Source organism: Vulpes vulpes, chromosome 16 (assembly GCF_048418805.1).
Source record: "Vulpes vulpes isolate BD-2025 chromosome 16, VulVul3, whole genome shotgun sequence".
Taxonomy (NCBI): domain Eukaryota; kingdom Metazoa; phylum Chordata; class Mammalia; order Carnivora; family Canidae; genus Vulpes; species Vulpes vulpes.
Window position 1 is genome coordinate 53,040,958 of NC_132795.1, and position 27,001 is coordinate 53,067,958.

General features: G+C 51.5%; 1 protein-coding gene across 3 annotated transcripts; it reads left to right on the top strand.

The window, feature by feature from the left end:
• The first annotated feature begins 1,029 nt into the window (after positions 1 to 1,029).
• Positions 1,030 to 25,583, top strand: A4GALT (alpha 1,4-galactosyltransferase (P1PK blood group)). Of its 3 annotated transcripts, none has more exons than XM_072742867.1 (3): positions 1,030 to 1,128; positions 21,793 to 23,549; positions 23,691 to 25,583. In XM_072742867.1, the coding sequence occupies exons 2-3, from the start codon at positions 23,353 to 23,355 to the stop codon at positions 24,796 to 24,798; spliced, it is 1,305 nt and encodes a 434-aa protein (XP_072598968.1). In that variant the 5' UTR covers positions 1,030 to 1,128; positions 21,793 to 23,352; the 3' UTR covers positions 24,799 to 25,583. The 3 variants fall into 3 exon arrangements, with proteins under 3 accessions (XP_072598968.1, XP_072598969.1, XP_072598970.1); XM_072742868.1 differs by having other exon boundaries at positions 21,793 to 21,933; XM_072742869.1 differs by lacking the exon at positions 21,793 to 23,549 and having other exon boundaries at positions 1,045 to 1,128.
• The last annotated feature ends 1,418 nt before the right edge of the window (positions 25,584 to 27,001 follow it).

The following is a 27,001-nucleotide window of genomic DNA, read 5'->3' on the forward strand; positions in this document are numbered from 1 at the left end:
GAGGCAGTAGGGAGGGGGAGCAAGTTACAGGATCTGAGTGGGGTTTTGGTTTTCTTGGTTTTAAGAGAGAAGTACCAGCGTGTGGGTTGATGAGGTTGTGCACTCAGGGCAGAGGACAGGGCTACTGGGTCAGCGTGGGCTTGAAGGTGGCAGCCTGTGGACCAGGGGTGGCGGTGTTGGGGTGGTGGGGGGAGGCCACGCAGAAGGGCCAGGTGGGGGGGGCTGTAGCTGGGTGGTGGGAGCCCATGGGAACTAACTCTCTTCTGATGCCTTCATTCAAAGGCACCTACTAGGTGCCAGAGGGTTCCAGGGCCGGGATGGAGAGCTTCTCTGTTCTCAAGGCGGCCTGGGCGGGGGTGCAAGCCGAGGGGGAGGATGAGCCCGGAGGAGCCAGGACAAGGCGGCAGGCGGCCAGGGCACTGGGAGGAGAGCGTGCAGGGCCAGGACCCGCAGCAGCAGGGACCCTGGGAAGTCGTGAAGGTTCAAGAAAATAAGTGAAATTCGGTAAATTTCACGAGACAGGCAGGCCGAGCATTTATTTATTTTTATTTTATTTATTCACTCATGATAGACCTAGAGAGAGAGGCAGAGGGAGAAGCAGGCTCCTTGCAGGGCGCCCGACGCGGACTCGATCCGGGGACCCCAGAGGCAGGCGCTAAACCACTGAGCCGCCCAGGGATCCCCCCAGGCCGAGCATTTAGCACCAGTCACAGCCGCGGCGGAGTGGGGAGCGCTTTCTGATGAATTCACTCTAGGCGGCGACCTTAGGCAGGGGCGGGGTCGAGACCCACGCTGCCCCTTCTCCCTTGCATGACCTTCCAGCGACTTTAACCATCCGAGCCTCAGTTTTCTCATCTGTAAGATGGGGAAATGGGCCGATCAGCTCCCACCGGCGGCGACGCGGGGCCCGGGGAGCGCTCCGCACCTGCGGGCCGCGGTCCAGCCCCGGCGGGGGCGCAGCGGGGACGCGCGGGCCGGGGCGCGGGGACCCGGGGGCGGCGGGCGGGGCGGCGCTGACCACGCCCGGGCCGGAGGGGCGGTGCTGCCGCCGCCGGACTCGGGGCACTGCCTCCCGCCGCCGCCGCCCGCCGGCCCCGGACCAGCTCGCCCGCCGCCGCGGAGCCGGAGGTACCGGGGAGCGCGCGCAGGGCGAGGCGGGCGGGGGCTCGGGGCGCCGCGGGGGCGCGGGGGCGCGGGGGCGCGCGGACCACCTGTTCCGGAGGGACCTCCGCGTGCGCACCGGCTGCTCCCCGGCCAGCTGCGCCCCGAAGTTGAGCGCGGCGGCGGCGGGACCGGGAGCCCCAGCCCGGCCTGGCCCGGGCCCCCGCCGGCGGAGGGGGCCGGGGGGGGGGCGGGAGGGCGGGAGGCGCGGGGCCGAGACACCCGCGCGGCGACCTGGGGCGCGGAGTCTCTCGAGAGGCCTCCCCGCCCCGCTGTGCTCGCCGCGGGCCGGAGGGGGTGCGGCTGGGAGGCGCGGGGAGCGGCCCGCGGAGGGGGCCTGCGGGGCGGGAGGCGGCGGCCGGGGCCGGGGCGGGGGCGGGGGCGATGCCCAGGCCGGGCCGGGCCCTGCAGGTGGAGGCAAGGGCCTGGGTCCGAGCGCCCCTTCTCAGCGGTCCCCAGCCGCCGACGGCCCGGCCCCCCGCGCCCCGCTCCCTCCCTGTCCTCCAGCCCGGACCCTGAGCGGGAGCTGGATGTGCCGGGAGAGGCTGCGGCCCGAGGTGGGCTCCGAGTCCACTGCCCTTCACTGCGGGGGGAGGGGCTTGCCTCGGTTTCCCCATCTGACGCCGTGGGATAGAAGTTCCCGTCTCCTGGGCAGGTCAGCTGAGCCTTTGGCTCTGGGAGGGGTAAGAGCCGTCTGCCTGCATCCCCCCTCCCCCAGGAGGACACCGGCTCTGTCTCCCCAGATGCTGAGTGATGGCCTGCTCCTCGCAGGCCCCTTGGGGGTCAAGCAGAAGCAGGGCGCGGGTTGGCCAGACTACTCGGTCCATACCTAGGTGTGCGCGAGTTCCCGCACAGAGGTCCCCCGGGGGACTCCCCCAGACTGGCCTGAATACAAAAGGAAAGAAAATGGGAGGCAAGATGGAATCCCCTGCTCATCCTCCTCCCAAACTTGCTCCTAGAGCCTTGGGCGCGTGTCCCTGCTTGTCTGCTAGGACAGCTCAATAGTAGAGGACAAACTGCAAAATAGAAATTCTTAAAAATGTGTCCTTTCCTTATACCGATGGAAGCTTAGGTGAAAGGTCCGACGTGGGACCAGGCTGTGTAAGAGGAGGTGGCTGCCAGGGACATTCGCGACAGGACTGGAAGGAGGGGCAGATGAGAAAGGGAAGCTTGAAATGTGGAAACAGCTCTTTTGTCCCCCCTCCTCCCTCCCCACCAGCTGCTGCCCCTCCTAGTTCTCCCTGCGGGCAGGTGGGGTGTAGGGCCCGCCAGCAACCTCTTCACCCAAACTCAGCACCCGCTGTGCTCTCTGGAATGCACTTCCTCCCCTACCGGTACCTCCTAGGTGAGCTCACGACTCCTGCTAAATGCCCTGTATTTTCATTGTTCCACTTCTCTCCGGATTGGAAACTTCTGGAGGAAAGGCACCTTACCTGAAACCCAGTGCCGAGCCCAGCACGTGGTCGATGCTCCCTAATGTTGCTGGAATTATTTAACTGTAGGAAGTGGGGGGCATGGGGGGATGACTCCGTATTTGCATCCACTTGGAAAATCCTATTGTTAAAATCCGCCATGTTTGCCAGATTTTTCTAAAAACACTTTAACACATTTGAATGTGTCCTGTCTATGTATGTTTTTCAAATTCCTCGCCTCTCTCACGCGTTTTCTATATTTCTCAATGTGTACGTGTGTTACATCGTGTTAGTTAATGGACACATTTGAAATTTAGGCTCTTTGGGATAAGGTTATGTTGAACTTTTGCACATATACATTGTGTACGTTGCTGGATTTTCCCTGGAAAGAGTGTCACCTGGTAGTCACTGCCCGTGACCCTCTGGAAGGGCTGTCCCTAGAGCCAGCTGGCTCTCCAGAGGGCCTGTACCATTCATATTTTGACACTGTGAGTGTGCATTTCTTGTTATTTCCTAGAAATGTAATTACTGAGTCAGAGTGTGAGCATCTAGGATGTTTGTGTGGTGTGCCCCCCCCCCATTTTATTGAGCTGTTATTGAGCGCAGCATTGCGTGTGTCAATTAAAGGTATACGGTGTGATTTGATATATAAGCATCTCGCAAAAGACCACAACCTGTGTGTTTCTGATTCATTTGTCTGAGCTCATCAGCAAGGTATTTGTCCCCTGTCTGGTCTCTTGGTGGCAAAGACCTCCCCTCCCCCGGATTATCATGTGGGCTTTATTTTTGCTGCTGCTGGCGTGTGTTTTTGAGGAGCACATTTTTAATTTTTATTTTACTTTAGCTATGTGCCGGTGCTTTTAGATAAAGGAGACTCAGCTGCATTTATGAGCCGACGGGAAGGAGCCAGAAGACAGAGTGGCTGAGTCCCAGAGGAGAGGCGGGTCCCTAGAGTGAGGTCCCAGGGGACACAGGAGGTGGGGGGGTCCAGCTCTGGCGAGGGAACTTCTGTTCTGAGCTGGTGAGGACAGGAGGCAGAAGGGAAGGGCAGGGCCAACACATTATGAAACTGGCTTTGAACTCCATGTAGAGGGAGGTGGAAAAGCTCAATGGAGAGAGAAGGGTCGGTCCTGAGGCCACTGGCTCCCAGTGCTGTTTGCTGGCCTCATCCCCTGGAGTCCTCCCTGCTTCCCTGGGAGGTAGCAGGTGTTGTCATCCCCCAGTGACAGGCTCCCAAGGGAGGGAAAGTGCCTTGTCCGGGTTCAGTCAGCTGGTGAGTGGCAGGGATGTGCTCAGAGTAGGCTCTCCTGGCATTAAGTGCCTGCCCTCGAGAACCGCCCTCCTCTTGGTGCCTCCACCCCTAGTAGATGTCAGGAAGCTGCACCCTTGAGTCTCTGAGTGAGCGTCCCTTCCTCCTGTCTGTCTCTGTCTGTTTTCCCTCTGGACAGACCCCAGTGGATCCAGGAGCTTCCAGTGGAAGCTGCATTGGCCACGGAACTAGAAGAGCCCCCTTCCCTTCTGGTTGGTGCCTGCACACTCTGCCCGGGGCACACACCCTGGCCCAGTGGGGACACTGCCCATTCTGGAAGTCACCCCTGTGCAAAGTCTGATTTGGCAAACGGGGAACTAGGTGAACAGGTACATGAGACTGAAGCAGGGGGAGTGGTCTTCACATTCCCTCAACAGACTTGATTTGAAAGAGCGGAATCCCTGGTCTCAGATGTAGACACAGAGTCCAGAAAGATCCCTGTCCCCCAAACTCTATGATCTTCATTTGCACCTACCCACTGAGTCTCAGAGGCAACCTCCTGAGTTGGGGGGGGGGGGGCTTCCATGGATTGAGCCCTTACTAGGTGCCAGACACTTCGTTATTTAACCCCCTTGCCAGCCTGTGCTGTTCTTCCCATTTCACAGACGAGGACACTGAGGCTCGTAGTTAAGCGCCTTTTCTTTACGGCGGTGAATTTGAGCCTCCAGCGCCAGAGCAATCCCTGGTGAACTTGGCTGTTTGGCTGGGCCACAGGCAGACTCCTTCCACCTGGCAAGGAGCCTTTGAATCCCAGCTGTGCCTTGGTTCCCTCCACTCTTACGCTGTAGTTGATAACTAGAGCACCTGCCTTGCAGAGCTCTGCGGGGATTAACTGAGTTACTCCAGGAAAACCACTTTGACCACTGGCTCTGCACAGTAAGCCATCAAGGAAATGTGTACTATTGTTATTACGAACCATGTAGCTCCACGCCTGACGGGAGCCTTCCATAAATTAGTAGAGGCTATGGGAAGGTGGGCGAGCCCTAGCACTGGGAAGAATGTGGACTTTTAATTTTTTTTAAGATTATTAATTTATTCATTAGAGAGAAAGCACGAGAGAGCATGCACATGAGTGGGGGAGGAGCAGAGGGAGGGAGAGCAAGATGCAGGCTCCCCACTGAGCAGGGAACCCAATAGGGGGGCTGGATCCCAGGACCCTGAGATCATGACCTGAGCCACCCAAGGTGCCCCGAGAACATGGGCTTTTAAAAACCTTTTTGAAAGGGATCCCTGGGTGGCGCAGCGGTTTGGCGCCTGCCTTTGGCCCAGGGCGCGATCCTGGAGACCCGGGATCGAATCCCACATCGGGCTCCCGGTGCATGGAGCCTGCTTCTCCCTCTGCCTGTGTCTCTGCCTCTCTCTCTCTCTCTGTGTGTGTGTGTGACTATCATAAAAAAAAAAAAAACAAAAACAAAAAAACCCTTTCTGAAAAAGAAAAAACAAATAAATAAATAAATAAAAACCTTTCTGGAGACAAGTTAGTGATCAGTATCTACGACTTTAAATTACGTTTCCTTTGACCCAAGAGGCTCATTTCTAGGAACCAGTCCTACAGAAGTAATTAAGGATGTGCTCAGAGACGCGAGTGCTAAGCTATTCACCATGGTGTTGTCTATAAAAGCAGAAAGATGGAAACCGCATTTCTAGCAGGTAGGACAGGAACTAGGCAACGTGAAGGAAGGACCTGCCATGTGACATACACATGCAGAGAGGATGGAAACTTAGGGTATCGAGCCCTATTTATGGACGCGGTGTGAGGGCATGCTATAGCCTGCGAGCAGCTTTACTTCAGTACAGCTTACACCGTGTCGGTGTAAGCTTTACTTCGGTACAGTTACACGCATACAGTTGGGTGAATTGTAGTTAACATGCACGGTTGTGCAACTATCTCATTTTAAAATATAGGGCCCAGCATGTTTCTTTTCTTTTCTTTGTTTTTTGTTTTTTAGATTTTATTTATTAATGAGAGACACACAGAGAGAGGCAGAGACATAGACAGAGGGAGGAGCAGGCTCCATGCAGGGAGCCTGATGCGGGACTCGATCCCAGGACCCTGGGATCACGCCCTGGGCCGAAGGCAGGCGCTCAACCCCTGAGCCCCCCAGGCGTCCCTCCAGCATATTTCTAAGTGAAAAATAAAACAAGGTGCAGAACAGTACATGTAATAAGATCTCCTTCTGTGTGCACGTGGCTCTGTGTAAATACTGCTTGTGTCGGCGACAGCCCCGTGGGACAGGTCCTCTGCCACCTGGACACATCAGGAAGGGACCAAGCAAAATACACTAGAATGCTGACGTGGGCACCATGTCACATGCTTTTGCCTTGGGTCTTTGGTGACTCCACTTCGTCTTCTGAGAGAAGAAGGCAGGTGTCACTGCAGGGTGGCAACTGGACACACACACACAACCCCTCTGTTGTGGGAATACAGAGATGACATGCACAGGTGTGAAGACATAGCTATAATCACCTGTCACCCGCGCAGCCAGCAGTGACATTTTGGCGGACTCGTAGCAAATGGCAGCTCTTCTTACCTATTGTGGTTAGGAGGCTGCCGGGCGGGGGTGGGGGGAGGAGGGTCAGCTTGGGAAGTGGGAAGCACCTACCCTGGAAACTTGGAATGCCCAGAGCCTGGTGGGTTTGAGCCATGGAGTTGGTTTTCTTTCTTCATTTCTTTCTTTCTTTTTTTCGTTTATTTATTCATGAAAGACAGAGAGAGAGGCAGAGGCACAGGTAGAGGGAGAAGCAGGCTCCCTGCGGGGAGCCTGATGTGGGACTCGATCCCAGGACCCCGGGATCACACCCTGAGCCGAAGGCAGATGCTCAACCACTGAGCCCCCCAGGTGCCCAGAGTTGGTTTTCCTTTCAAGTTCTGACCGTCATCGTCAGGGACATCTGGAGTGTCCGGATGGTTTTGCTTGACGCCTCATTTGTCACACATGTATGGTGCTGTCCCTAAGTTACTGTCATTTACAGCCTCAGGATCGTGGGCAGCATGTGGCTCAGTGTCCACTCTTTGCTCCCAGGATCCTCCACGACCAAATTCAGCCTGTCCATTCCCAGCAGGACCCACGTTGGGCCCTGAGGGTCTGCCCATAGTCAAGGCTGTGAACGAGGCCCAGGGTTTGGGGTGAGTGCTGCTCACGTCCCCACTCATTTAGAAGGTAGCCACGAGTGCTAGCATGTGCAGTGTGGGGGGGGGGGGGGGGCGGGGCAGCCCCCAGCCTACCGTGGGAGCTGAGCTGAAATCCAGGCAGCTTCCTGGAGGTGGCCTGCTGTGCTCACCTAGGTCAGGAGAGGCTCAAGGAGGAAGGACTGTGTGGGGACTCGGAGCAGACATATCTGGGTGCTGGTCCTGCCTCCCATACATACTAGCCCTGCGGGAGTGGAAGGTCACCTTTCTTCCCTGTACCTTCATTTTCTCACCTGCAAAATGGGGCCACAGGGGTAGCTGTGAAGATGTGATAAAGAGTGAACAATGCTTGGCAGGATGCCTGATGTGTGGTACATTCTTGGCAAAGGGCAGCTCTTCCCACATATTATGGTTAAGAGGTTGCTGGGCAGGGGAGGGCAGAGGGATGTTTTAGGGAAAGGAAAGAACATATTGCAGAAATCTGGAATTCCCAGAGCCCGGTGGCTTGAGTAATGTGGCCAAGGACAGCTTGGCTGGTCTGGAAGCTGTGGGCCTGGAGAGACGCAGGGGCTGCAGGGGCTGAGGCCTAGGAGGCGCAGAGCGTGGAGACCCGCTTGGGGCCGAGGCAGGAAGCTGGGAAGAGGCTGGGGCGGTGGGTCCCGAGGCAGAGGACACAGAGTCCCGAGCTGGGCTGTGGTCGTGGGGCTGATGTGGGAAGGAGAGATGTGTCAGAAAGAGATTCCAAGAAGGACTCTCCCCTGTTCCCCAGCCCTGCACCCCCCTCTCCTCTGGACCTTCCTGGGAGCCTCGTAACTGCTTTTTTGCTACCACACATCCCCCATGGTTTGGTCTCAGAAAGCAGCCAGATCCCAGGGCATCTGGGCGGCTCAGCGGTGGAGTGTCTGCCTTCGGCTCAGGGCTTGATCTCAGGGTCCTGGGATCGAGTCCCACATCGGGCTCCCTGCAGGGAGGGAGCCTGCTTCTCCCTCTGCCTGGTTCTCTGCCTCTCTCTCTGTGTCTCTCATGAACGAATGAAATCTTTGAAACCAAACCCCAAAAAAGGCAACCAGATCCTAAAGATTTCTTTAAGACATCAAGCACACTGTAGCCCTTTCCTCCTCAAAAGCTCCCAAAGGCAGCCCTCCCAATCAGAGAGACAAGTCCTTCCAGGCCCCCAAGGCCCCTATGACTGGGTCTCCTCATTATCTCTCTGACTTCCTCTCCTTTTACCTTTTTCCTCCCATTTGACTTAATCGGCTAGGCCATCAACACCTCAGGCACATGCACCCCAGGACCTTTGCCCTCACGGATTTCCTTCCCTGGACACACTTCCCCAGATAGCCCTAAGCCTGGTCCCCTCACTTCCTTCAGCTCTTGGCACAAATGTCAGCTTTCCAGAGAGGCCATCCCTTACCCGTCTGTGTGAAATAGCTCCCCCCACTCCCCCACCCCTGTCCTCCCAGCCCAGATTCCCTGCTGCATTTTTCAACATAGCACATGTTCTCCACCTGATGTATTTCTTTGCTTGTTAACTTTCTCCCACTGGCATTTCAGCTCTGTGAAGCCAAAAAACTATCTGGTTTGTTCACTGCTTATCTGTATTTCCAGACCTTGGGGTGGGGCGCGGCCCATTATAGGTGTCTGAGCATTTGTCGAATGAAGAATCAGGGTAGGACTGTGTGAGGCCAAGGGCTTGATGGGTTTCTTTCGAAGAAGGCTTCTGTATCAGGTTGAGCAGAAACTCTCTTATCTGGGAACTGTCATCCTTCTGGCCTTCTTATCTGCCTTTGCTCTTGGCCTGGCACCAGGGGGCAAGTGGCCCTGAAATACCCCGTCTCGAGAGGTCAGTGAGGGCCACCTCTGATTGAACCAATAGAACTGGTGCCAGAGAAACCAGATTTGGAAGGTCTTTCTAGAAGGGTCCTGAGAGATTGCTTTTCCAAGGTCTTTATTTTACAGACGAAGAAATTGAGGCTCAGAACTGACGAGAGAGGTCATACTCCAGGGTCACAGAGCGAGAGTATAGGGGATAGGAACCAGGTCCCTTGCTCAGGCAGTCCAAGTTAGCAAAGACCCTTAATAAGAATACCCAGTTAAAAAAAAAAAAATACCCTGTGTATGGGGCTCCTGGTGGCTCAGGGTGTGATCCCGGGGTCCTGAGATCGAGTCCGTCATCAGCCTCCCTGCAGAGAGCCTACTTCTCCCTCTGCCTGTGTCTCTGCCTCTCTCATGAATAAATAAAATCCTTAAAAAAAAAAAATTACCCAGTATGGTCAGTGCTGTGTGTGCATATTGTACGGGGCAGGTTGGCTCCCTCTTTGGCTGCTGATTGTTTTTAATTTTCAATACAGTAAAAAGAAAAAAAAAGGAAACAATGAAGCAACAGGGCAACTTTCTTCCAAATAGAGTGAACTCAGGACTCTTAATTCAGGCTGGAAGTTATAAATGCCTTTTCCAAGGGCACTTCATTTGCCAGGCGTGATTTTATCTGATGAAGAGTTTGCCCTGCTATTCGTGCCTCTGTGATCCCTGGGCCTAGCAAATGCCCCACACGGAAAGCTCGTCCATCCCCAGCCACCCGGCTCTGCAGAGGTCCTGGTGAGTGTCTGTAAGCACGTGCCAAGACAGCAAATGTAGAGGAGCCCACATTCATGGTCGCTTATGCTGACTGACCATGAGCATGAAGCGTAAAGCTCGGGGGAGATGACTTCACTCTGCTCCTGAGAGGCCAACCCCAGGCAGCCTGATTGTCATTCCAGCCTCCAGCACAGAGCTAGGGTGACCCTGGCAGGGAGGGATGACCTCAGGGAAAGAGGAGAGGTCTGCGACTTGGGGGCAGATACACCCGGGTGTAGATCCTGTCTCCCACTCTTACTAGCCTTGCACCTTTGGGAAGGTCACCTTTCTGTCCTCTCTTGGGACGTAAAGACTCAAGTATTTTATTTTATTTTTTTTTAAGATTTTATTTATTTATTCATGAGAGACACACAGAGAGAGGCAGAGACACAGGTAGAGGAAGAAGCGGGCTCCATGCAGGGAGCCCAATGCGGGACTGGATCCCAGGACCCCAGGATCGTGAACTGAGTCAAAGGCAGACGCTCAACCGCTGAGCCCCCCATACTCGGGTATTTTAATATGAAAAGTCAAAGGTATGTGACCTCATTTTGTACCCTCCGATGGTGATGCAGGACACATCAATAACACTTTCTAGCAGCTGTGATCTGCGTCCACACATGGTTTACAGTTTGCAATGGCATTCACTTGGCTTAGTCACCACATCTGATCCTGGCTTTGTGGGCAGTTTAGGGATCATTTACTCATTTCATTCAGAACATATATATTGGGCCCCTGGTATGTGCTGGGGCCTGGGCTGGCCTGTGAGGGACGCAAGTAAAAAAGTAAAAAGCAGCCTTGAGTCCTGCCCTCTGGGAGCCCATGTTGTTTACATGGGATCAGGGCCTTTGTGGATTTAATCAGTCCCTTCAAAAAAGACCTTGGATTGTTCTCAGTTGTTTGCAATTGGAAACAAACCTGTGACCTGTACAAATGGCACTTATCTGCAGATAAATTCCCAGAGCGGCATTACATGGTGAACGGGTAAGCGTTTGTGTAATTTTGATAGATGTTGTTCCCCTGGCCGCCGCCCCTGGAGCGGTACCCTTTGGCATGCCTACCAGCCGCGTGCGAGTGCTCGTTTCTTCACAGCCTTGCCAGAAGCATGTGTTGTCGAAGTTCTGGGTTTTTGCCAATCTGACAGGTGAGAGATGCTATCAGAGTGTTTTGATTTGCATTTCTCTCACAAAAAGATGCTCACTCTTGCCTACATATTAAGGGTCCTGTTTTGCATGCGTACTTCTGGGTTTTTGCCAATCTGACAGGTGAGGGATGCTATCAGAGTGTTTTGATTTGCATTTCTCTCACAAAAAGATCCTCACTCTTGCCTACATATTAAGGGTCCTGTTTTGCATGCGTACAACTGGCTTCGGCCCCCTTTCTTTTGTGCTGTTTGTTGTTTTCTCCTTGATTTCTGAGAAGAGGTTCGGAAAATTGGACCTTTGGGGTCTGAGGGGCACAAACCTTATCCCAAGTTGTCACTTCTTTTTTGACTTTCCTGATGGTATTTTTGAGGGAGGACCTGGAGCAGCTGACTTTTTCAAGGAATCAAGTTTATTCATCTTTTCTTTTTATGGCTTCTGGATAGATTTTGTTCGTAATTAAGAGAACTTTCCCAACTCTGAGGTTACAAAGGAATTTGCCCATGTTTTGTTCTAAATGTTTATGGGATTTATTATTTTACATTTGGAGTTTATCCTGGGGCATGTTCTGAGATGTGAACCCAGCTTCTACCCCAGTTGTCCAGCACCTTAGAGGACCCATTGTACTTTACTCACTGGAGATGCCGCCTTTATTGGATATGCAAACACTTTATGATGCTGCCATAGCTTTTGTTTCATTGTCCCATTTGTTCAGATGCTAAGGCTGGATTGTTTTTGTTTTCTGGTTTCTGTGTTTTTTAAAGGCTGCATTGTTTTCATTATTGAAACTTCATATTATGTTTTAACATCTAAAGAACATCCAGTCGAGGGCACTTGGGTGGCTCAGTGGTTGAGCATCTGCCTTTGGCTCAGGTTCTGATCCTGGGGTCCTGGGATTGAGCACCCCTGCATCGGGCTCCCCACAGGGAGCCTGCTTCTCCCTCTCCTGTGTCTCTGCCTCTCTCTGTGTGTCTCTCATGAATAAATAAATAAAATCTTAAAAAAAAAAAAAACCTTCAGTCCTTCCTCATTTTTCTCCTCCTTGTCAGAGTTTTCCTATAGGTCTTTGCTTGTTTATATTGGCATATGAACTTCAGAATCAATTTGTCAAATCCCAGAATCACATATGTATTTTTGCTTTTGTTTCCTTTGCTTGAGGAGATGTATCTAGAAGTATGTTTCTACAGCTGAGGCCAAAGAACTTACTGCCTGTACTCTCTTTGAAGAGTTTTATGGCTTCATGTTTCACAACTAGGTCTTTTAATCCATCCTAAGTTTATGTTTGTGTGTGATGTAAGAAAGTGGTCTGGTTTCATTCTTTTGCAGGTAGCTGTCCACTTTTCCCAGCACCATTTACTGAAGAGACCATCTTTTTTCCCATTGCATTATTTGCCTCCTTTGTCAAAGATTAATTGACCTTATAAGCATAGGTTTATTTCTGGACTCTCTGTTTTGTTCCACTGATTTATGTATCTGCTTTTGTGCCAGTTCCATACTGTTTTGACCACTACAGCTTTGTAGTATTTCTTGAAATCTGGTATTGTGATACCACCAGCTTTGTTCTTCTTTCTCAAGATTGCTTTGGCTCTTCAGGGTCTTTTCTGGTTCCTTACAAATTTTAGTGGTATTTGCTCTAGCTCTGTGAAAAATGAGATTGGTGTTTTGCTAAGGATTGCATTAAGTCTGTAAATTGCTTTGGGTAGCATGGACATTTTAACAATATTGGTTCTTCCAGTCCATGAGCATGGAATGCTTTTCCATTTGTTTGTGTCATCTTTAATTTTTTTTATCAATATTTCATAGTTTTCAGAATACCAGTCTTTCACCTCTGTTGGTTAATTTTACTCCTACGTATTTATTTCTTTTGGTACAATTGTAAATGGGATTGTTTTCTTAATTTCTCTTTCTGCTGCTTCATTATTAGTGTTCAGAAATGCCATAGATTTCTGTATATTAATTTCTTTATATCCTGTGACTTTACTGAATTCATTTATGGTTTTTTGGTGGAATCTTTAGGGTTTTCTATATTTAGTATCATGTCATCTACAAATACAGTTTTGCTTCTTCCTTACCAATTTGGTTGCCTTTTAAGTCTTTTTCTTGTCTGATTGCTGTGGCTAGGACTTCTAGTACTATGTTGAATGAAAGTGGTGAGAGAGGACATCTTGTTCCTGATCCTAGAAGACAAGCTGTCAGTTCTTCCCCATTGAGTATGATGTCAGTTGTGCATTTTTCATAATGGACTTTATTATGTTGAGGTATGTTTCCTCTAAACCTACTTTGTTGGGAGTTTTTGTCATGAATGGATGTTGTAGGGGTAGGTACCTGAGTGGCTCAGTGGCTGAGTGTCTGCCTCGGCTCATCCCGCGGTGCCGGGATGGAGTCCCACATCCAGCTCCCTGCATGGACCCTGCTTCTCCCTCTGCATCTGTCTCTGCCTCTCTCTCTCTCTGTGTCTCTCATGAATAAATAAATAATTTTTTTAAAAAAATGAATGGATGTTGTACTTTGTCAAATGCCTTTTCAGCATCTATTGAGATGATCATATGATTTTTATCATTTCTCTGGTTAATATGATTTTTTTTTTATTAAAAGATTTTATTTATTCATCATAGACATAGAGAGAGAGAGAGAGGCAGAGACACAGGCAGAGGGAGAAGCAGGCTCCATGCCGGGAGCCCGATGTGGAACTCGATCCCAGCGCTCCAGGATCAGGCCCTGGACCAGAGGCAGGCGCTAAACCGCTGAGCCACCCTGGGATCCCAATATGATGTATTGTATTGATTGATTTGTGAATATTGAAACACCTTTGCATCCTGGGAATAAATCCCACTTGATTATGCTAAATTATCCCCACCCCCCACAATGAGTTTTTAAAATATATTGTTGGATTTGTTTTGCTAATATTTTAACTGGGAATTATTGCATCTATATTCGTCAGAAATATTGGCCTGTAGTTCTCTTTTTTTTGTGTGGTGTCTTTAGCTGGTTTTGATATCAGGGTATCAAATTCAGTCTATGGCCTCATAGACTGAATTTGGACGCTTTCCTTCTTCTATTTCTTGGAATAGTTTAAGAATTGGTATTAACCCTTCTTCTTTAAATATTTGGTAGAATTTGCCTATGGAGCTATCCCATCCTGGACTTGTTTTTTTGGAGGTGGAAGGCGGTGGTTGATAACTGATTCAATCTCATTACTGGTAATCAGTCTTTTCAAATTTTCTATTTCTTCCTAATTCAGTATTGGAAGGTTTTATGTTGCTAGGAATTTGTCCATTTCTTCTAGGTTGTCCAGTTTGTTGGCATGTAATTTTCCATAGTATTCTCACATAATCCTTTGTATTTCCAGGGCGTTGATCATTATATCTCCTCCTTCATTTCTAATTTTTTTTTTTTGAGTCCTCTCTCTTTTTTTTTTAATGAATCTAGCTAAAGGTTTTTCAATTTTGCTTTCAATCTTTATGAATGCTTCATCAAGTCTTGAAAAGAAAGTCTAGAGATAGGATAGAGTTTGATATTGAACCTTATTCATTATTCTGAGTTCTTATTTATATTTGATCTACTTACTTCTTGGCCTAGAGAAGGGAATTAAAATCTCTTACTAGTGCATTTCAGTCTATTTTATCCTAGTATTCTGTAATTTCTAATTCCTGAAAATTGCTGCAGTGTTATTTGGTGCATTGTGAATTATACCCTTTAGCATTATAAATGGCCCTTCTTTGGCTCGTTTAGTGATGGTTGGCTTGAATTCTCAGTCTACTATTAAGATTATGGCCCTAGCTTTGTTTTTGTTTGTATTTGTCTTTATACCTTTGTTCTTTCATTTACTTTTAGCCATTCTAAATCACCTTGATGTATATCTCTATCTCTCAAATACAAGATAGAGTTGAGTTTTGCTTGGGATCTAAATAAAAAATCTTTTCCTTTGTAAAGATAAGTGAGTGAAGCCTATTTATATACATTGATATCACAGATGTCTTTGGTTTTTGTCATAGTGTGCGTATGTACGTATATACGTCTTTGCACATGTGGAAAGGCTGTATTCTTTGTTCTTCCACTGTGTTTGAAGAAGACAAAAGAAAGCCCCTAGGATATCTTGGGAAAGTTGTATTTTTGTTCTAGTGGCTACATTTATATCTACACCTTTATATAATACTCTTCGTTTATTCTTTCTTTAGATAATATTGTTTCTCTTCCATGAACAATAAACTTAACTTGTTTCCTCTTTTTTGTTTGGCTTTTTCTTGGAGGTGCCCCATTTCAGCTGATACTGTACTGAGTGATTAGGCCTATCTTCTTTCTTTTTTTTTTTTTTTTTCCTATCTTCTTTCCATTCTAATGCTTCCAGCAGCTCTTGGTCAGGTGGTACTTATGACAGTTGTCACTAACTAGTTAGGCAATGACATGAAAACCTACAGAAGAGGTATCAGCAGCTTGGGAGAAAATTCTGGAGACCACAGTGAAGCACTTTTAAGAAATGCTGCATGGTGCACACATGATGGTATAGGAGGTGTTACTGTGTGGGTAAACACAGGCATCAGTTTCACCAACTTGAAGGCATTCAGGAGAATACAGTTTTATCTGTATTGAGGTTTTGGGAGCACCTTCCTCAAGTTATTTCACTTACTTTCCCTCTTATGTGTGTACAGGCATGAGAGGTGATTTTATTTATTTTATTTTTTATTTCCGTTCTATTTTTAAAGTAATCTCTACCCCCAACATGGGGCCCAAACTCACAACCTCGAGATTGAAAGTCACATGCTCTTCCAACTTAGCCAGCCAGGTATCCCTTGGATAGGTGATTTTAAAATCTGACTAAACCAATTTTTTAAGATAAAAATTACTCATGATAAGAAAGCCAAGTGACACTGTTTAATTGGCAGCATTTTGTGTTTTTAGTGGGCATAAAAGGACGCATCTTATTAGATCCAATAAAACAGGCAGTGTTATCCTTCTTACTGCCGCCTTTGTATTTGAAATATGCTTTTAAATTTTGATTTTTTTTTTTTTTTTTTTTTTTTTTTTTTAGCTCTTACCACCTGCAGTTAAAGATGAGGTAAGCACGGAGCTCATTCCACTGTCGATCTCCTTTCCCCCTTGCCTACCAAGCTTGGAGTAGTTGTATTATCCCTGTGTTGTCAGGCTAGATAACATTTTCATTCCATCTCTCATCTTTATTCCTACCCTCTCGTGGGGGGAGAGAGGGTTCTGCAGTTAACCCTCTTCCGTCCTCTTATTGCAGTTCTTTCAAGCACCACTTGGTTAGCTGAAGTCTATTCCTTGGCTTTCCTCCGAGGAGCAATCTTGCCTAAGTCCTTATACTTCAAAACTATTGGCCTGTCATCTTTAGATTTTAAGAACAGCATGGCTCTTTATTAATCTTTGGGTTAGAATTTCTTCCCCTGATTGTCCTTTAGGTGTTCCACTATATTCTGTCTTTAAATGCTGCTGTTGCAGGGACAGAGCAGGGGACGCCTGGGTAGCTCAGTCGGTGAAGCGTGTGCATTGGGCTCAGGTCATGATCCTGAGGTCCTGGGATGGAGCCCCTGCATCGGGCTCCCTGCTTAGTGGGGAGTCTGCTTCTCCCTCTTGCTCTCCCTCTGTGCTCTCCCCTAATCTCTCTTTCTCTCAAATAAATAAATAAATCTTTTAAAAAAATAAATACATAAATGCTGCTGCAGAGAAATCTGATGCCAGCCTGATTCTCTGTCCTTTGTAGATGGCTTGATCTTTGTGTGTTGCTACCCCAAGATGTATCTTTGTACCTTTAAAGTCCAGTGATTTTACTGTTATATGTTTTGGGATTTACCATTCTGGGTCACTGTTTGCTGGTCTATGGTGTGCCGCTTCCAATTCATGAAATCAGGTCTTCAGGAAGGTTTTCCTGAATTACAATTGCAAGTATTTATTCTATTCATTCAGTTTCTTCTGGAGGAGCCTGGTTGTACATGTGTTGGATCTCCTCTTGTTTCTTCAGTTCTTTGATCACTTTATTTCTGTACAGATTTTGTTGACGTTTTCTCATTTTAATGTTCGTATCTCTTACTGTACTTTGTCTGAAGTCTGTTCTCCTGTGTTTCTTGCCATTTGGACTTCTTTCTGAAATATCCTTGTCATTTCCTCCTAATTCTTCCCTGAAGTCTGTCAGTTCTCACATTGCCGATTGCCCTCATGTCTTGCTGTCACTTTGACCATTTCTCCTCTAGCTCTTGGATTTCTGTTTTTGCTCTGCCTTCATAGCCAGAATTAACTTTTTAAAGTTGTCTTTTTTTTTAATTCATGCTGTAATTTTGTATTAGAATTTTTATTTGTTTTGTGGGAATATTTTTATAGTAAATATCCTTTATACATAAGAGAACATTAGTATTCCTTTCCCTTTTCATTCTTGGAGCATCTCTGTATGGACACTGTGTTTATTCCTTTAACCATTTTCTTTTTAAATATCCAAATTGGTTGAATTTTCCTGGATCAGCATTTAATAGCAGGTTTTGGTGGAAATTGGGAGAGAAGCCAGGCTAGTTCTCTAAGTTTCTGTTTCTATGGAAATGGACTATTCCTTTAAAATGTGATGCTTCTCGGGGCGCCTGGATGGCACAGTTGGTTATGTGTCTGACTCTTGCTTTCCGCTCAAGTCATAATCTCTGGGTCCTGAGATCGAGCCCTGTGTTGGGCTCTGCACTTAGCCTGGAGTCCGCTTGAAGGGGTACCTGCCTCCAACCTTGAACTCTCCTGGTTCATTCAAGCTACAGCTTTGCTCTTCTGACTTACTTATCTTCCTTTTAGAAGTGGTGATTTCTGCAATCTTCCACTTCTGGGCCCTCTGCACCCCGTTGGAATTTATGGGTTTTTCATGCCCCTAGTTTCCCTAACGCTATAGCTCATGGTCTATTTTCTCTTTTCCCTATTGCTCTGTATGACATCAACAGAAAAGGAAAGATTCAGAACCAAGAATCTGCCCTATTCTTATTGGAAAAAGAGATCTTGGGCAGCCCTGGTGGCACAGCGGTTTAGCGCTGCCTGCAGCCCAGGGTGTGATCCTGGAGACCCTGGATCGAGTCCCACGTCAGGCTCTCTGTATGATGCCTGCTTCTCCCTCTGCCTCCCTGTGTCTCTGCCTCTCTCTTTCTCTCTCTCCCTGAATAAATAAATAAAATCTTTAAAAAAAAAAAAAAAGAGATCTCTACCTCCCTCATTTCGTTGGTAATGTCTCCCAAAGAGCAAGCCACTGCCTACTTGGTTTCTGGCTTTAGAACATCTTCTAGGCTTTGAAGGAGAAACATTTTATAACCTCTGCTCTGAAAACAGCCATTTTTATAAGGATCACCTTCTAAAACTATAACTCCTAATTCTTGAGTATAAAGATATATTTATGCCCTGAAAGATGAGAGGAGGGTGCAGGGACAGGACAGCGGGCCCTTCAAGCAGAGTATTCAAGCTCTAGGTGTTGATTCTTTCTACCCAGGAGGGTCTGAGTTCCTTGTCCTGTCCTATCTCCAGAAGCATCCCTGCTTTCAATTTGGTAGACTCTTCCCTCATCTCTCCCCACCCTGCCCCCATGTGAGTGTGTGTGTGTGTGTGTGTGTGTGTGTGTGTGTGTTGGTTGACATGACTAAGAAGTCCAAGATGTACCAGCTTCAGACATAGCAGAATCCAGATGTAAAGATGATGTCATCACACATCCCTCCCTCTCCATCTCTTGGCTCTGCTTGCCTCTGGGCCAGCTTCATTTTCAGGCAGGCTCTCCCTTCCTAGCTCCTGGCTCAATCTTAGATGACTCCATTGGAAAACACATGATTCTGCTTGGCCTGGATTGGGTTATGTGCCCTCCCTGAGCTACTCATTGTGGCCAGGAGAATGTGACACAGTCATTAGGCAGAACCGAATGGTGTGCCCACCCCAAGATCTAGAGAGTGGGGTCTGTGGGGGCAGAGGTGGTTCCCCATAGGAAATCAGGGTACCATTAACAGAAGAAAGGGAAATAAGTGCCAGGCAGGCAAAACCAGCAGACAGCTACCCCATCTCCACTGGGAATCCCCACTGCAAGTGACATCTAACCCTTTTCTCTTGCCATATAGAGAGGCCCACCTAGGCACATTCTCCATGGAGCGGCCGTTTCAGTGATGTCACAGGCAGTGTGTGATCTGAGGGTGGCTCTGAGACTCCAGGACAAAGGGACATGGAAAGGGGGTGTTTTGGGATAAATAGTGACCTCAGAGAAGATATGTCATGTCCTACCCCCTGCAGCATGAGAATGTGATCTCTTTTAGAAAAAGAGTCTTTGCAGGTGTTACTAAGTTAAGGATCTTGAGATGAGGAAATGATCCTGGATTAGCCAGGTGGGCTATTGTCTGATGACAAGTGTCCTTACAAGAGACAGAGGAGAAGAACACACATAGGAGGAGGCCATGTGAAGACAGAGGCAGAGACTGGAGGAAGCGGCCACAAGCCCAGGAATGCCTGGAGCCACCAGAAATGGGAAGGAGCAAGGAACGATTCTCCCCTAGAGCTCAAGTCAGGGAGTACAGTCCTGCTGACACCTTGATTTTATTTATTTATTTATTTATTTTTTTTGTGGACACCTTGATTTTAGACTTCTACTCCAGAGCTATGAGAAAATAGATACCTGTTTGAAGCTTCAAAGTTGTGATCCTTGGGTCTTTGATATGAGACTTCTGCTGGGCTGTCCGCCTCTTGAAGCATCTCAAGGAAGACCTGGGAGTGGGGCACCCCTTGCAGAGGGGCATGAAGGGCTCCCTGAGGGTGACAGGTCTACCCTCCACTGCTGTGTGACCCTGACCAAATCCCTTTCCCTCTCTGGGCCTGTGTGTCCCCCTTGGGATATCACAATCTCCAAGGGTCCAGCCCTGGGACTCTAGGTACCAGTCAGCACCCACCCTGGCAGCAAGTGGTTGAGTGTAGACTGTGTCTGACAATCACTGTGACTCAGCTCTGTTTGGGTCATGGTCAACCAGCACTGGGGTTGAGCTGGGCTGGACAGGGGAGCCAAGAGAAGGTCAGAGGTGGAGTGCCCCTACTGTGGGCCACGAAGGAGCCATTTCTAGGCATTTGGACCTAGATGCCCATGCTCCCGACACAGAAAGCTGGTGCCCAGGGCCAAGCCAGCAGCAAGTGGTCAGGCCCTTGGCCCTTTGACCCACCAGCTCTGCGCTTCTCACCTTCACTTCCCGCCTGAGATGGATCACGCAGCAGAGGGTGCTCCTGATGATGGGGGGCCACAGAAGAGCTCAGAGCAGGGAAGTGACCACAGCTAACAAGCTAACTGGAAATATCTCCGTGAGGCAGGGCTTGAAGTGGTAGGCAGGGAGGCAGGAGGAGGAGGCGGCAATGTTCCAGGCTCTGTTGACAAGGGCCAGGACTCAGGCTGTAGCTGCAAGGCCCATCCCGGGGGGCCAGGAGCATACTTTGGACCTGAGGTCACACGGATGTTGGACTGTGGCCAGCTTGGCGCCATGCACAGTTTCTATTCCTGGGTCCTGGGCTTCGGTACCAAATACGGCACTGCTTGGGCCTGGCACTCTCCACCAGGGCAGATGCGGGATGAGTGGCACGTCCTGCCTCCCCAGCAGACCCAGACCCCACCCCACCCCACGGGAGAGCCAGATCACCCCCACACTTCAGGGCCCATGAGCGGCCAGCCCCTCGTTCTAACCAGCTCTCTGTCCACTCTTCAGCGTGGTTCACATTGGGTTAAAAATACTCAGGACCAAAATAGCCTCTCCTTGCAGGGGAAAACCAGGGCAGGGCAACACAAGGCTCTTGATGTCTGTTGGCTCTGCTACCCATGACCCACCGGGGGGATACCAGGCAGCTCACCTGACTTCCGACCCTGCTTCCTCACCTCCCTGCTCATGGCTCCTTTGGTCACTCACTGATTTGCCAACTCATTGACTCACTCATTAATTTGCTCATTCATTAGTTCACTCACTGATCATTCATCGATTCGCCCAATTGTTGGTTTGCTCCTTTGTTGACTCACTTGCTCCTTCACCTACCCACCCACATGCTGAGCTGCTCACTCACTCCATATTTACTGACTACATAGCAAGCGCCATCTATTCTAGATGCTGAGCAAAATGCAAAAAATACCTGTCCTCGGGGGTGGGGGGAGCGGTGATGTTCCAAATAAATAACCCACACAAATGAGTACAAGATGTCCAGGGTGCTAGATTAAGTACCAGGGTCAGAAAACCCCATAGGAGGCAATGAAGTTGGAACTCTAGGGACTAGGGAGGCCCCACAGGAAGATGGTTTTTTGAGTGAGGATGAGAGGGAGGTGAGGGAAGGAGCCAGGTGAACAGCTGTGGGAAGAGCGTTCCAAGCAGAGGGAACAGCACATGCAGAGGCCCTGAGATGGCAATGGGGGTGGGTGGGTTGGTGGGGGGTTGAGAGAGAAAGAACAGGCCAGGTGTGGCTGGGGTGTAGTAGATGAGGGGAGAAGTGGGGTGTGATGCCATGGGTGGGGGGACATGCAGGACCTGGTGGGCCTGGGCTTCCCACATCACCAAGGGGCTGCACAGACGAATGACATGGCCTGGCTTGTGTCTTGAACTGTCCCTCTGGCCACTGGGGGACTGAGTCAGTGAGTGAGGCGACCAGTGACAGGGCCGGTCAGTCTGTGTGCGCCTCCTATGTGCCAGGCACGGAGTTGGGGGCTCTGACGGGGCGGGGGGAGGTACGCAGGACCCCGTGGTGCTTACAGAGGCCCCTCTGGCTCGGGCCTTTCCGTCAGCGTCACCTCTCCAGGAAGCCCCTTCCCCTGGCTCTGCCAGATGCTTCACTCCATTGCAGCTGTCACTAGTGTTGCTCCTGTTTCCAGATGGCCTCCCCATGCCCGGAGAGCTCCTCCAGGCCGGAGCTGCACCTAGCTCTTCCTCTCTCTCTAGCACATTCCCTGCGTGCCCCAGAGGGCCGACGAGTCGATGAGCAAATGACCCCATGTGGCTGGGGATGTGGCCTCCGTGAGCCCGCCGCCCGCCCCACTCTGTGTCTCGCCGTCTTTTGCAGATGGATCTGCGGGCGTGGAGAGTTTGTGGAAGGGCCGTGTTCCTGTTGGCAGAGAAGGTTGGCTGCTGAGCCAGGGCGTGTCTCCCGGAGGGCGCCAGGCCGCCTGGATCCCCATCTCGTCGCCATGGGCCGCCCAGGCTGGTCAGTCACCAGCCCGTGACGTCATCGTGGTCCCCAGCCCCCCAGCAGGAGGGCAGGCCAGTTGCTCAAGTCCCAGCCTCCTGGCACCGCTCTCAGGCTGTGAGATCCGTCTGTCCTGGGGAGGGATTGACTCCGGCTCCCATTAGACCCTGGGCTGTGCCCAGTCCCTCCACCCCTCTGGGCCCACATGTCCTGGCCTCTAAGGTGGAAATGATACAACCACCCCTGGGTACGGAGAGCCAGAGGAAGTGTTCATGGGGCCCCAATAATTTATTTTTTTTTTTTTAAGATTTATTTATTTATTTAGTCATGAGAGACACACACACACACACAGAGAGGCAGAGACACAGGCAGAGGGAGAACTAGGCTCCATGCAGGGAGCCCGATGTGGGACTCGATCCCGGGACTCCAGGATCAGGCCCTGGGCCAAGGCAGGCGCTAAACCGCTGAGCCACCCAGGAATCCCTGGCCCCAAGAATTTAGAAGGCACTGAATAAACGCTGGCCAGGATTCTGTGAAGAGTGAGAACGGTCCAGGGGAACATGCACCAAGTCTCCAAAGCTCCGGGCACGTTCCCACATCCCCTGCACTACTTCTCTCCCAGGCAGGATGGTGCAGGGTTGAGACAGTAGACTCTGGAGCCCGGTGGCCTGGCTTCAAGCCCCTGCCCTGCCACTTGCCCGCCACCGGACTGTGTATGAGTTACCAGACTTCTCGGTGCCTTGTGGTCATCCCCTGTAAGATGGGGGCAGTGATTGCCACTGTAAGGGTGGCTGTAAGGGTCAACAAGCTAAATGTGCGTGTAACATCCCGAGCAGGTCACTTGGCACATGTGTGGTGATGGTCAGCCCGTTACGGGGTTCTAGTGTTCCTCCTTGCAGGCGGGAAGTCTGAGCAGAGTGAATCACCCCAGGACCTAGCTGGTTCAGGCAGCTTTGAGGTCCCGCGCCTTGCACGTGCTCCCATAGCCCTACCCTCGGGGACAGGACCCAAGCCTGTTTTGTTTCCCCAGCCACCTGCAGGGCCTCCAGGATGTTCCTGGCTGCCTGCCAGGTGGACATCACCAGGAGAGGGTGAGGGTCGAAGGGCAATAGTCCGAGGTGAGATTACAGGCTGCAGCACCATCTTCCTGGCCCTGTCCCCCCAGACCTGTATCTGTGAGAAGCATGGCCCAGGGCAGGGGCTGGGGAGGCCAGGTGCCCAGGAGACCCCACTGCGTCTGAGACAGAGGCTTTAGGACCCAGCATGCGTCCCCGTGTGCCTGTAGCCCACCCGTTGTGCAAGCTTGCATGCCAGCCCTTAGCACGCTAGTGTCCAGGCCTGCCCAAGCTCCAGGCTTTTCTGCTGAAAGTCCCCAAGGCTACTTGGCAGTGTGCCCTCTTGGCCTGGTTTGTGGGACTGAATGGGGCCGAGGGGTACATGTGCGAGGCCTCGAATCAGGGGCTGCCAGCAGCCCAAGGGGGCCAGGCCTCTCCAGACAAGGACCCGGCCTGGGTCCATGATGGCCATGTCGTAGGTAGCACTGGCTCAGGTCTCGGGAAGCTCACAGGTGTGTCACAGAGTGAAAGGGACTCTGCCCAGACCTCAGCCCATGGCCTGCCGCTCCCGTCTTACAGGTGAGGAAGGCGATGGGACTCAGAGCCAGCAGGCCCGTGGGCTGTGGAAGCCAGCTTCGGCTGCGGCTGGTGTTGGTGGGGAGCGCTCTTGGGGCTCGGGATGCCGGCAGTCTGCCCGCATGTCATGCTCGTCTCTTACAGACCAGCCGGTTCCTGCTGCAGGCTCCTGGTGTCATCTGGGGAGAACATGTCCAGGCCCCCCGAGTGCCTGCTGCGGCTGCTCCGGGGCGCCCCAAGACAGCGGGTCTGCACCCTGTTTATCATCAGCTTCAAGTTCACGTTTTTCGTCTCCATCATGATCTACTGGCACATTGTGGGAGAGCCGGGGGGCCAAAGAGAATTCCCGAACTTGCCTGCCGACGTCCCCTGCCCCCGACTGGTGCCCCCCACGCAGCTCTCCAGCGCCCTGCCTCCGGGCAACATCTTCTTCCTGGAGACGTCAGACCGGACCAACCCCAACTTCCTATTCATGTGCTCGGTGGAGTCGGCCGCCAGGGCCCACCCCGAGTCCCGGGTAGTGGTCCTGATGAAGGGGCTGCCCGGTGGGAATGCGTCGCTGCCCCGGCACCTGGGCCTGTCGCTCCTGGGCTGCTTCCCCAACGTGCACATGCTCCCGCTGGACCTGGAGGAGCTGTTCCGGGACACGCCCCTGGCGGCCTGGTACGCGGCCCGGCAGCGCCGGTGGGAGCCCTACCTGCTGCCCGTGCTCTCCGACGCCTGCAGGATCGCGCTCATGTGGAAGTTCGGCGGCATCTACCTGGACACGGACTTCATCGTCCTCAAGAACCTGCACAACCTCACCAACACGCTGGGCGCCCAGTCCCGCTACGTCCTCAACGGTGCCTTCCTGGCCTTCGAGCGCCACCACGAGTTCATGGCTCTGTGCATGCGTGACTTCGTGGCCCACTACAACGGCTGGATCTGGGGCCACCAGGGCCCGCAGCTGCTCACACGGGTCTTCAAGAAGTGGTGCTCCATCCGCAGCCTGGACGAGAGCCACGCCTGCCGCGGCGTCACCACCCTGCCCTGCGAGGCCTTCTATCCCATCCCCTGGCAGGACTGGAGGAAGTACTTCCAGGACATCAGCCCCGAGGAGCTGCACCGGCTGCTCAATGCCACCTACGCCGTCCACGTGTGGAACAAGAAGAGCCAGGGCACGCGCCTGGAGGCCACGTCCCGGGCGCTGCTGGCGCAGCTCCATGCCCGCTACTGCCCCACAACACATGAGGCAATGAAGATGTACTTGTGAGGGGACTACCCCAACCCACCCCGGGCGTCCTGTCCCGACAATGGAGGAGGGTTCCCGAGGGGGAGGCCTCAGTCGCTGCAGCCTGGGATGTAGGGCAGGCTCCGGGAAGGGTGGGCAGCCATTGGTCAAAGAGGTGCATTCGTTTGGGGGGACATGCTGCAGGCCCCTGGATCTGCTCCTTTCCAGGTGAGGCTGGTGAGATACCTCCAGGCCAGCGTGCTTTCTCAGGGTGCAGGCAACAGCTGGTGGGAGAAGGGCCCCAGCCAGAATCAGCTGCATGAGCCGAGTGAGCATCTGGGTCTTCTGGACAGCACAGCAGAGCCGGGAGCATCGAAGCCTCTTCCATGGCATTGCCGGGCAGCCAGGCTGGTGGGGGCTGAGGTGCCCACAAAGAAAGCATGGATGGAAAAGCCCAAGGAAAGGGTATAGGAAGGAGAGGAGGGTGCCTGACGAGAGGGAGGAGGCAGCCTGGGAGAGCAGGGGTGCAAATCCAGCCTCTGGAGCCCAGGTCGGGGAGGGGTGCTTTGCTCTTTTCTGTGTTTGGTTTCTTTTTCACAGGTGCCGAGGCCAGCAGAGCTGGCCTGGGAAGCCCAGCGGGGAAAGCCTGGCTGCTCACCCCATCCTTCTTGCCAGAGATGTTGCAAGGGTGGCGTGCTAGCTGGCCACTCCAGGGCATGGGGGTGTGGAGTTCTTTTGGCTCAGGAAAAGCATTTTAAGAAAACCACCCCCCACCCTGCCCATGATAAACATAGGATAATAAGTGTAATAAAAGTGATTCCCTGACACTGAGTGCTTGGTGGTTGATAAAACAAATCCACTCCCACAGCCCACATTAGCCCCGTTCTGCAGATGGGGAGGCAGCTGGGGCTGGAAGTAGTGGTGACAAGCTTGAGGTCCCTCAGCCCTGCCCAGAAAGCAGAGTCCAGGGAGCTGCGGGGTGGGCGTGGGGTCGGGGTGCTGAACGAGACACCCCAAGAGCCTATTACCAGAGTAGAGGCATGCTGCCACCAGGCCTAGACGGGGAGGTGTGAGGGCCTGTGGGTCCCTCCTGCCTCACCTTGGGAGCCTGGCCAGGATCCTGGGAGAGACCAGAGGTGCCCTGCTGGCAGCCCCAGGGCTGGGCCAGAGGTAAATGCTCTCTGCCAGGTGAGCCCCAGCTGGGGAAGCCCCCCTCTGAGAGTTGGGCATCCTGGCCCCAGGCTGGAGAAACACTCCCCTGTGGGACCAGTGGTGCTGCCAGGAACTCTGGGCTTGGCAGGTTGCTCTTCAGCAGCCAAGAGGGAGGTGTTTAGAGCCTTCTGGATTCTACCGGCAGACCATCTTGGGCAACCTAGTAGGAAGTGAGCTCCCTGGCTCTAGGGGTATTCAAGAACAGGTGATATTTTGATGACAACAGTGGATTATAGGTCAGTTATTTCTCTAACCACAACATCATTTACCTATCTTTAACATTTTTTTTAGAATGAGCAGGTTTTACCTTAATATAAATAATCTATATAACTGTACTTAAGTAAGACAGATGCCCTCTTGGGCTCGAGTATTGTGTAATCAGTCACTTGGCTGTCCTGTGTGAGTCCCTACGAGGTACCAGCGTGCAGAGACAGAGCAGACAGTGTCACTCGCTCACCCCCAGCGCCCTACGGTTCCCTGTTGCCTGCCCAACAAAGCCTAACTCAGGCTGCATGGCCCTGCCTCCCTCTCCAGCCTTGCACATTCCCCTCCACTCACACTAAACTGCATATTCACTTTTTCTTTCTTTTTTTTTCTCCCCCAGAGAGAGCAAATGCATGTGAGCCAAGGAGACAGGCAGGGGGAGGGAGAGGGAGAGAGTCTTAAGCAGGCTCCACGCCCAATGCACAGCTGGATGCGGGGCTTGACCTCATGACCCTGAGTTCATGATCTGAACTGAAATCAAGCCTGGATGCTTAACCAACTGAGCCACCCAGGCGCCCCTAAACTGCATCTTCTTGACTCCCCTCCCTCCCTGAATGCCACATGTTGATACTCTGTGCCTAGGCTCTGCCCGCAGTGCCCTTCCCAACTATCTTCACCAACACACTCCTCCTGTTCCTTCCCACAAGGCTGATGTCTCCTCCAGGAAGCCTTCTCTGGCTGCCTTTCCTCCAGCCGCACAGCTCCCAAGCATCCCCTTCACTGTTGGGGTCTTGGCCTTTTCCCCCAAAGATCTTGAAGGGCAGAGCCA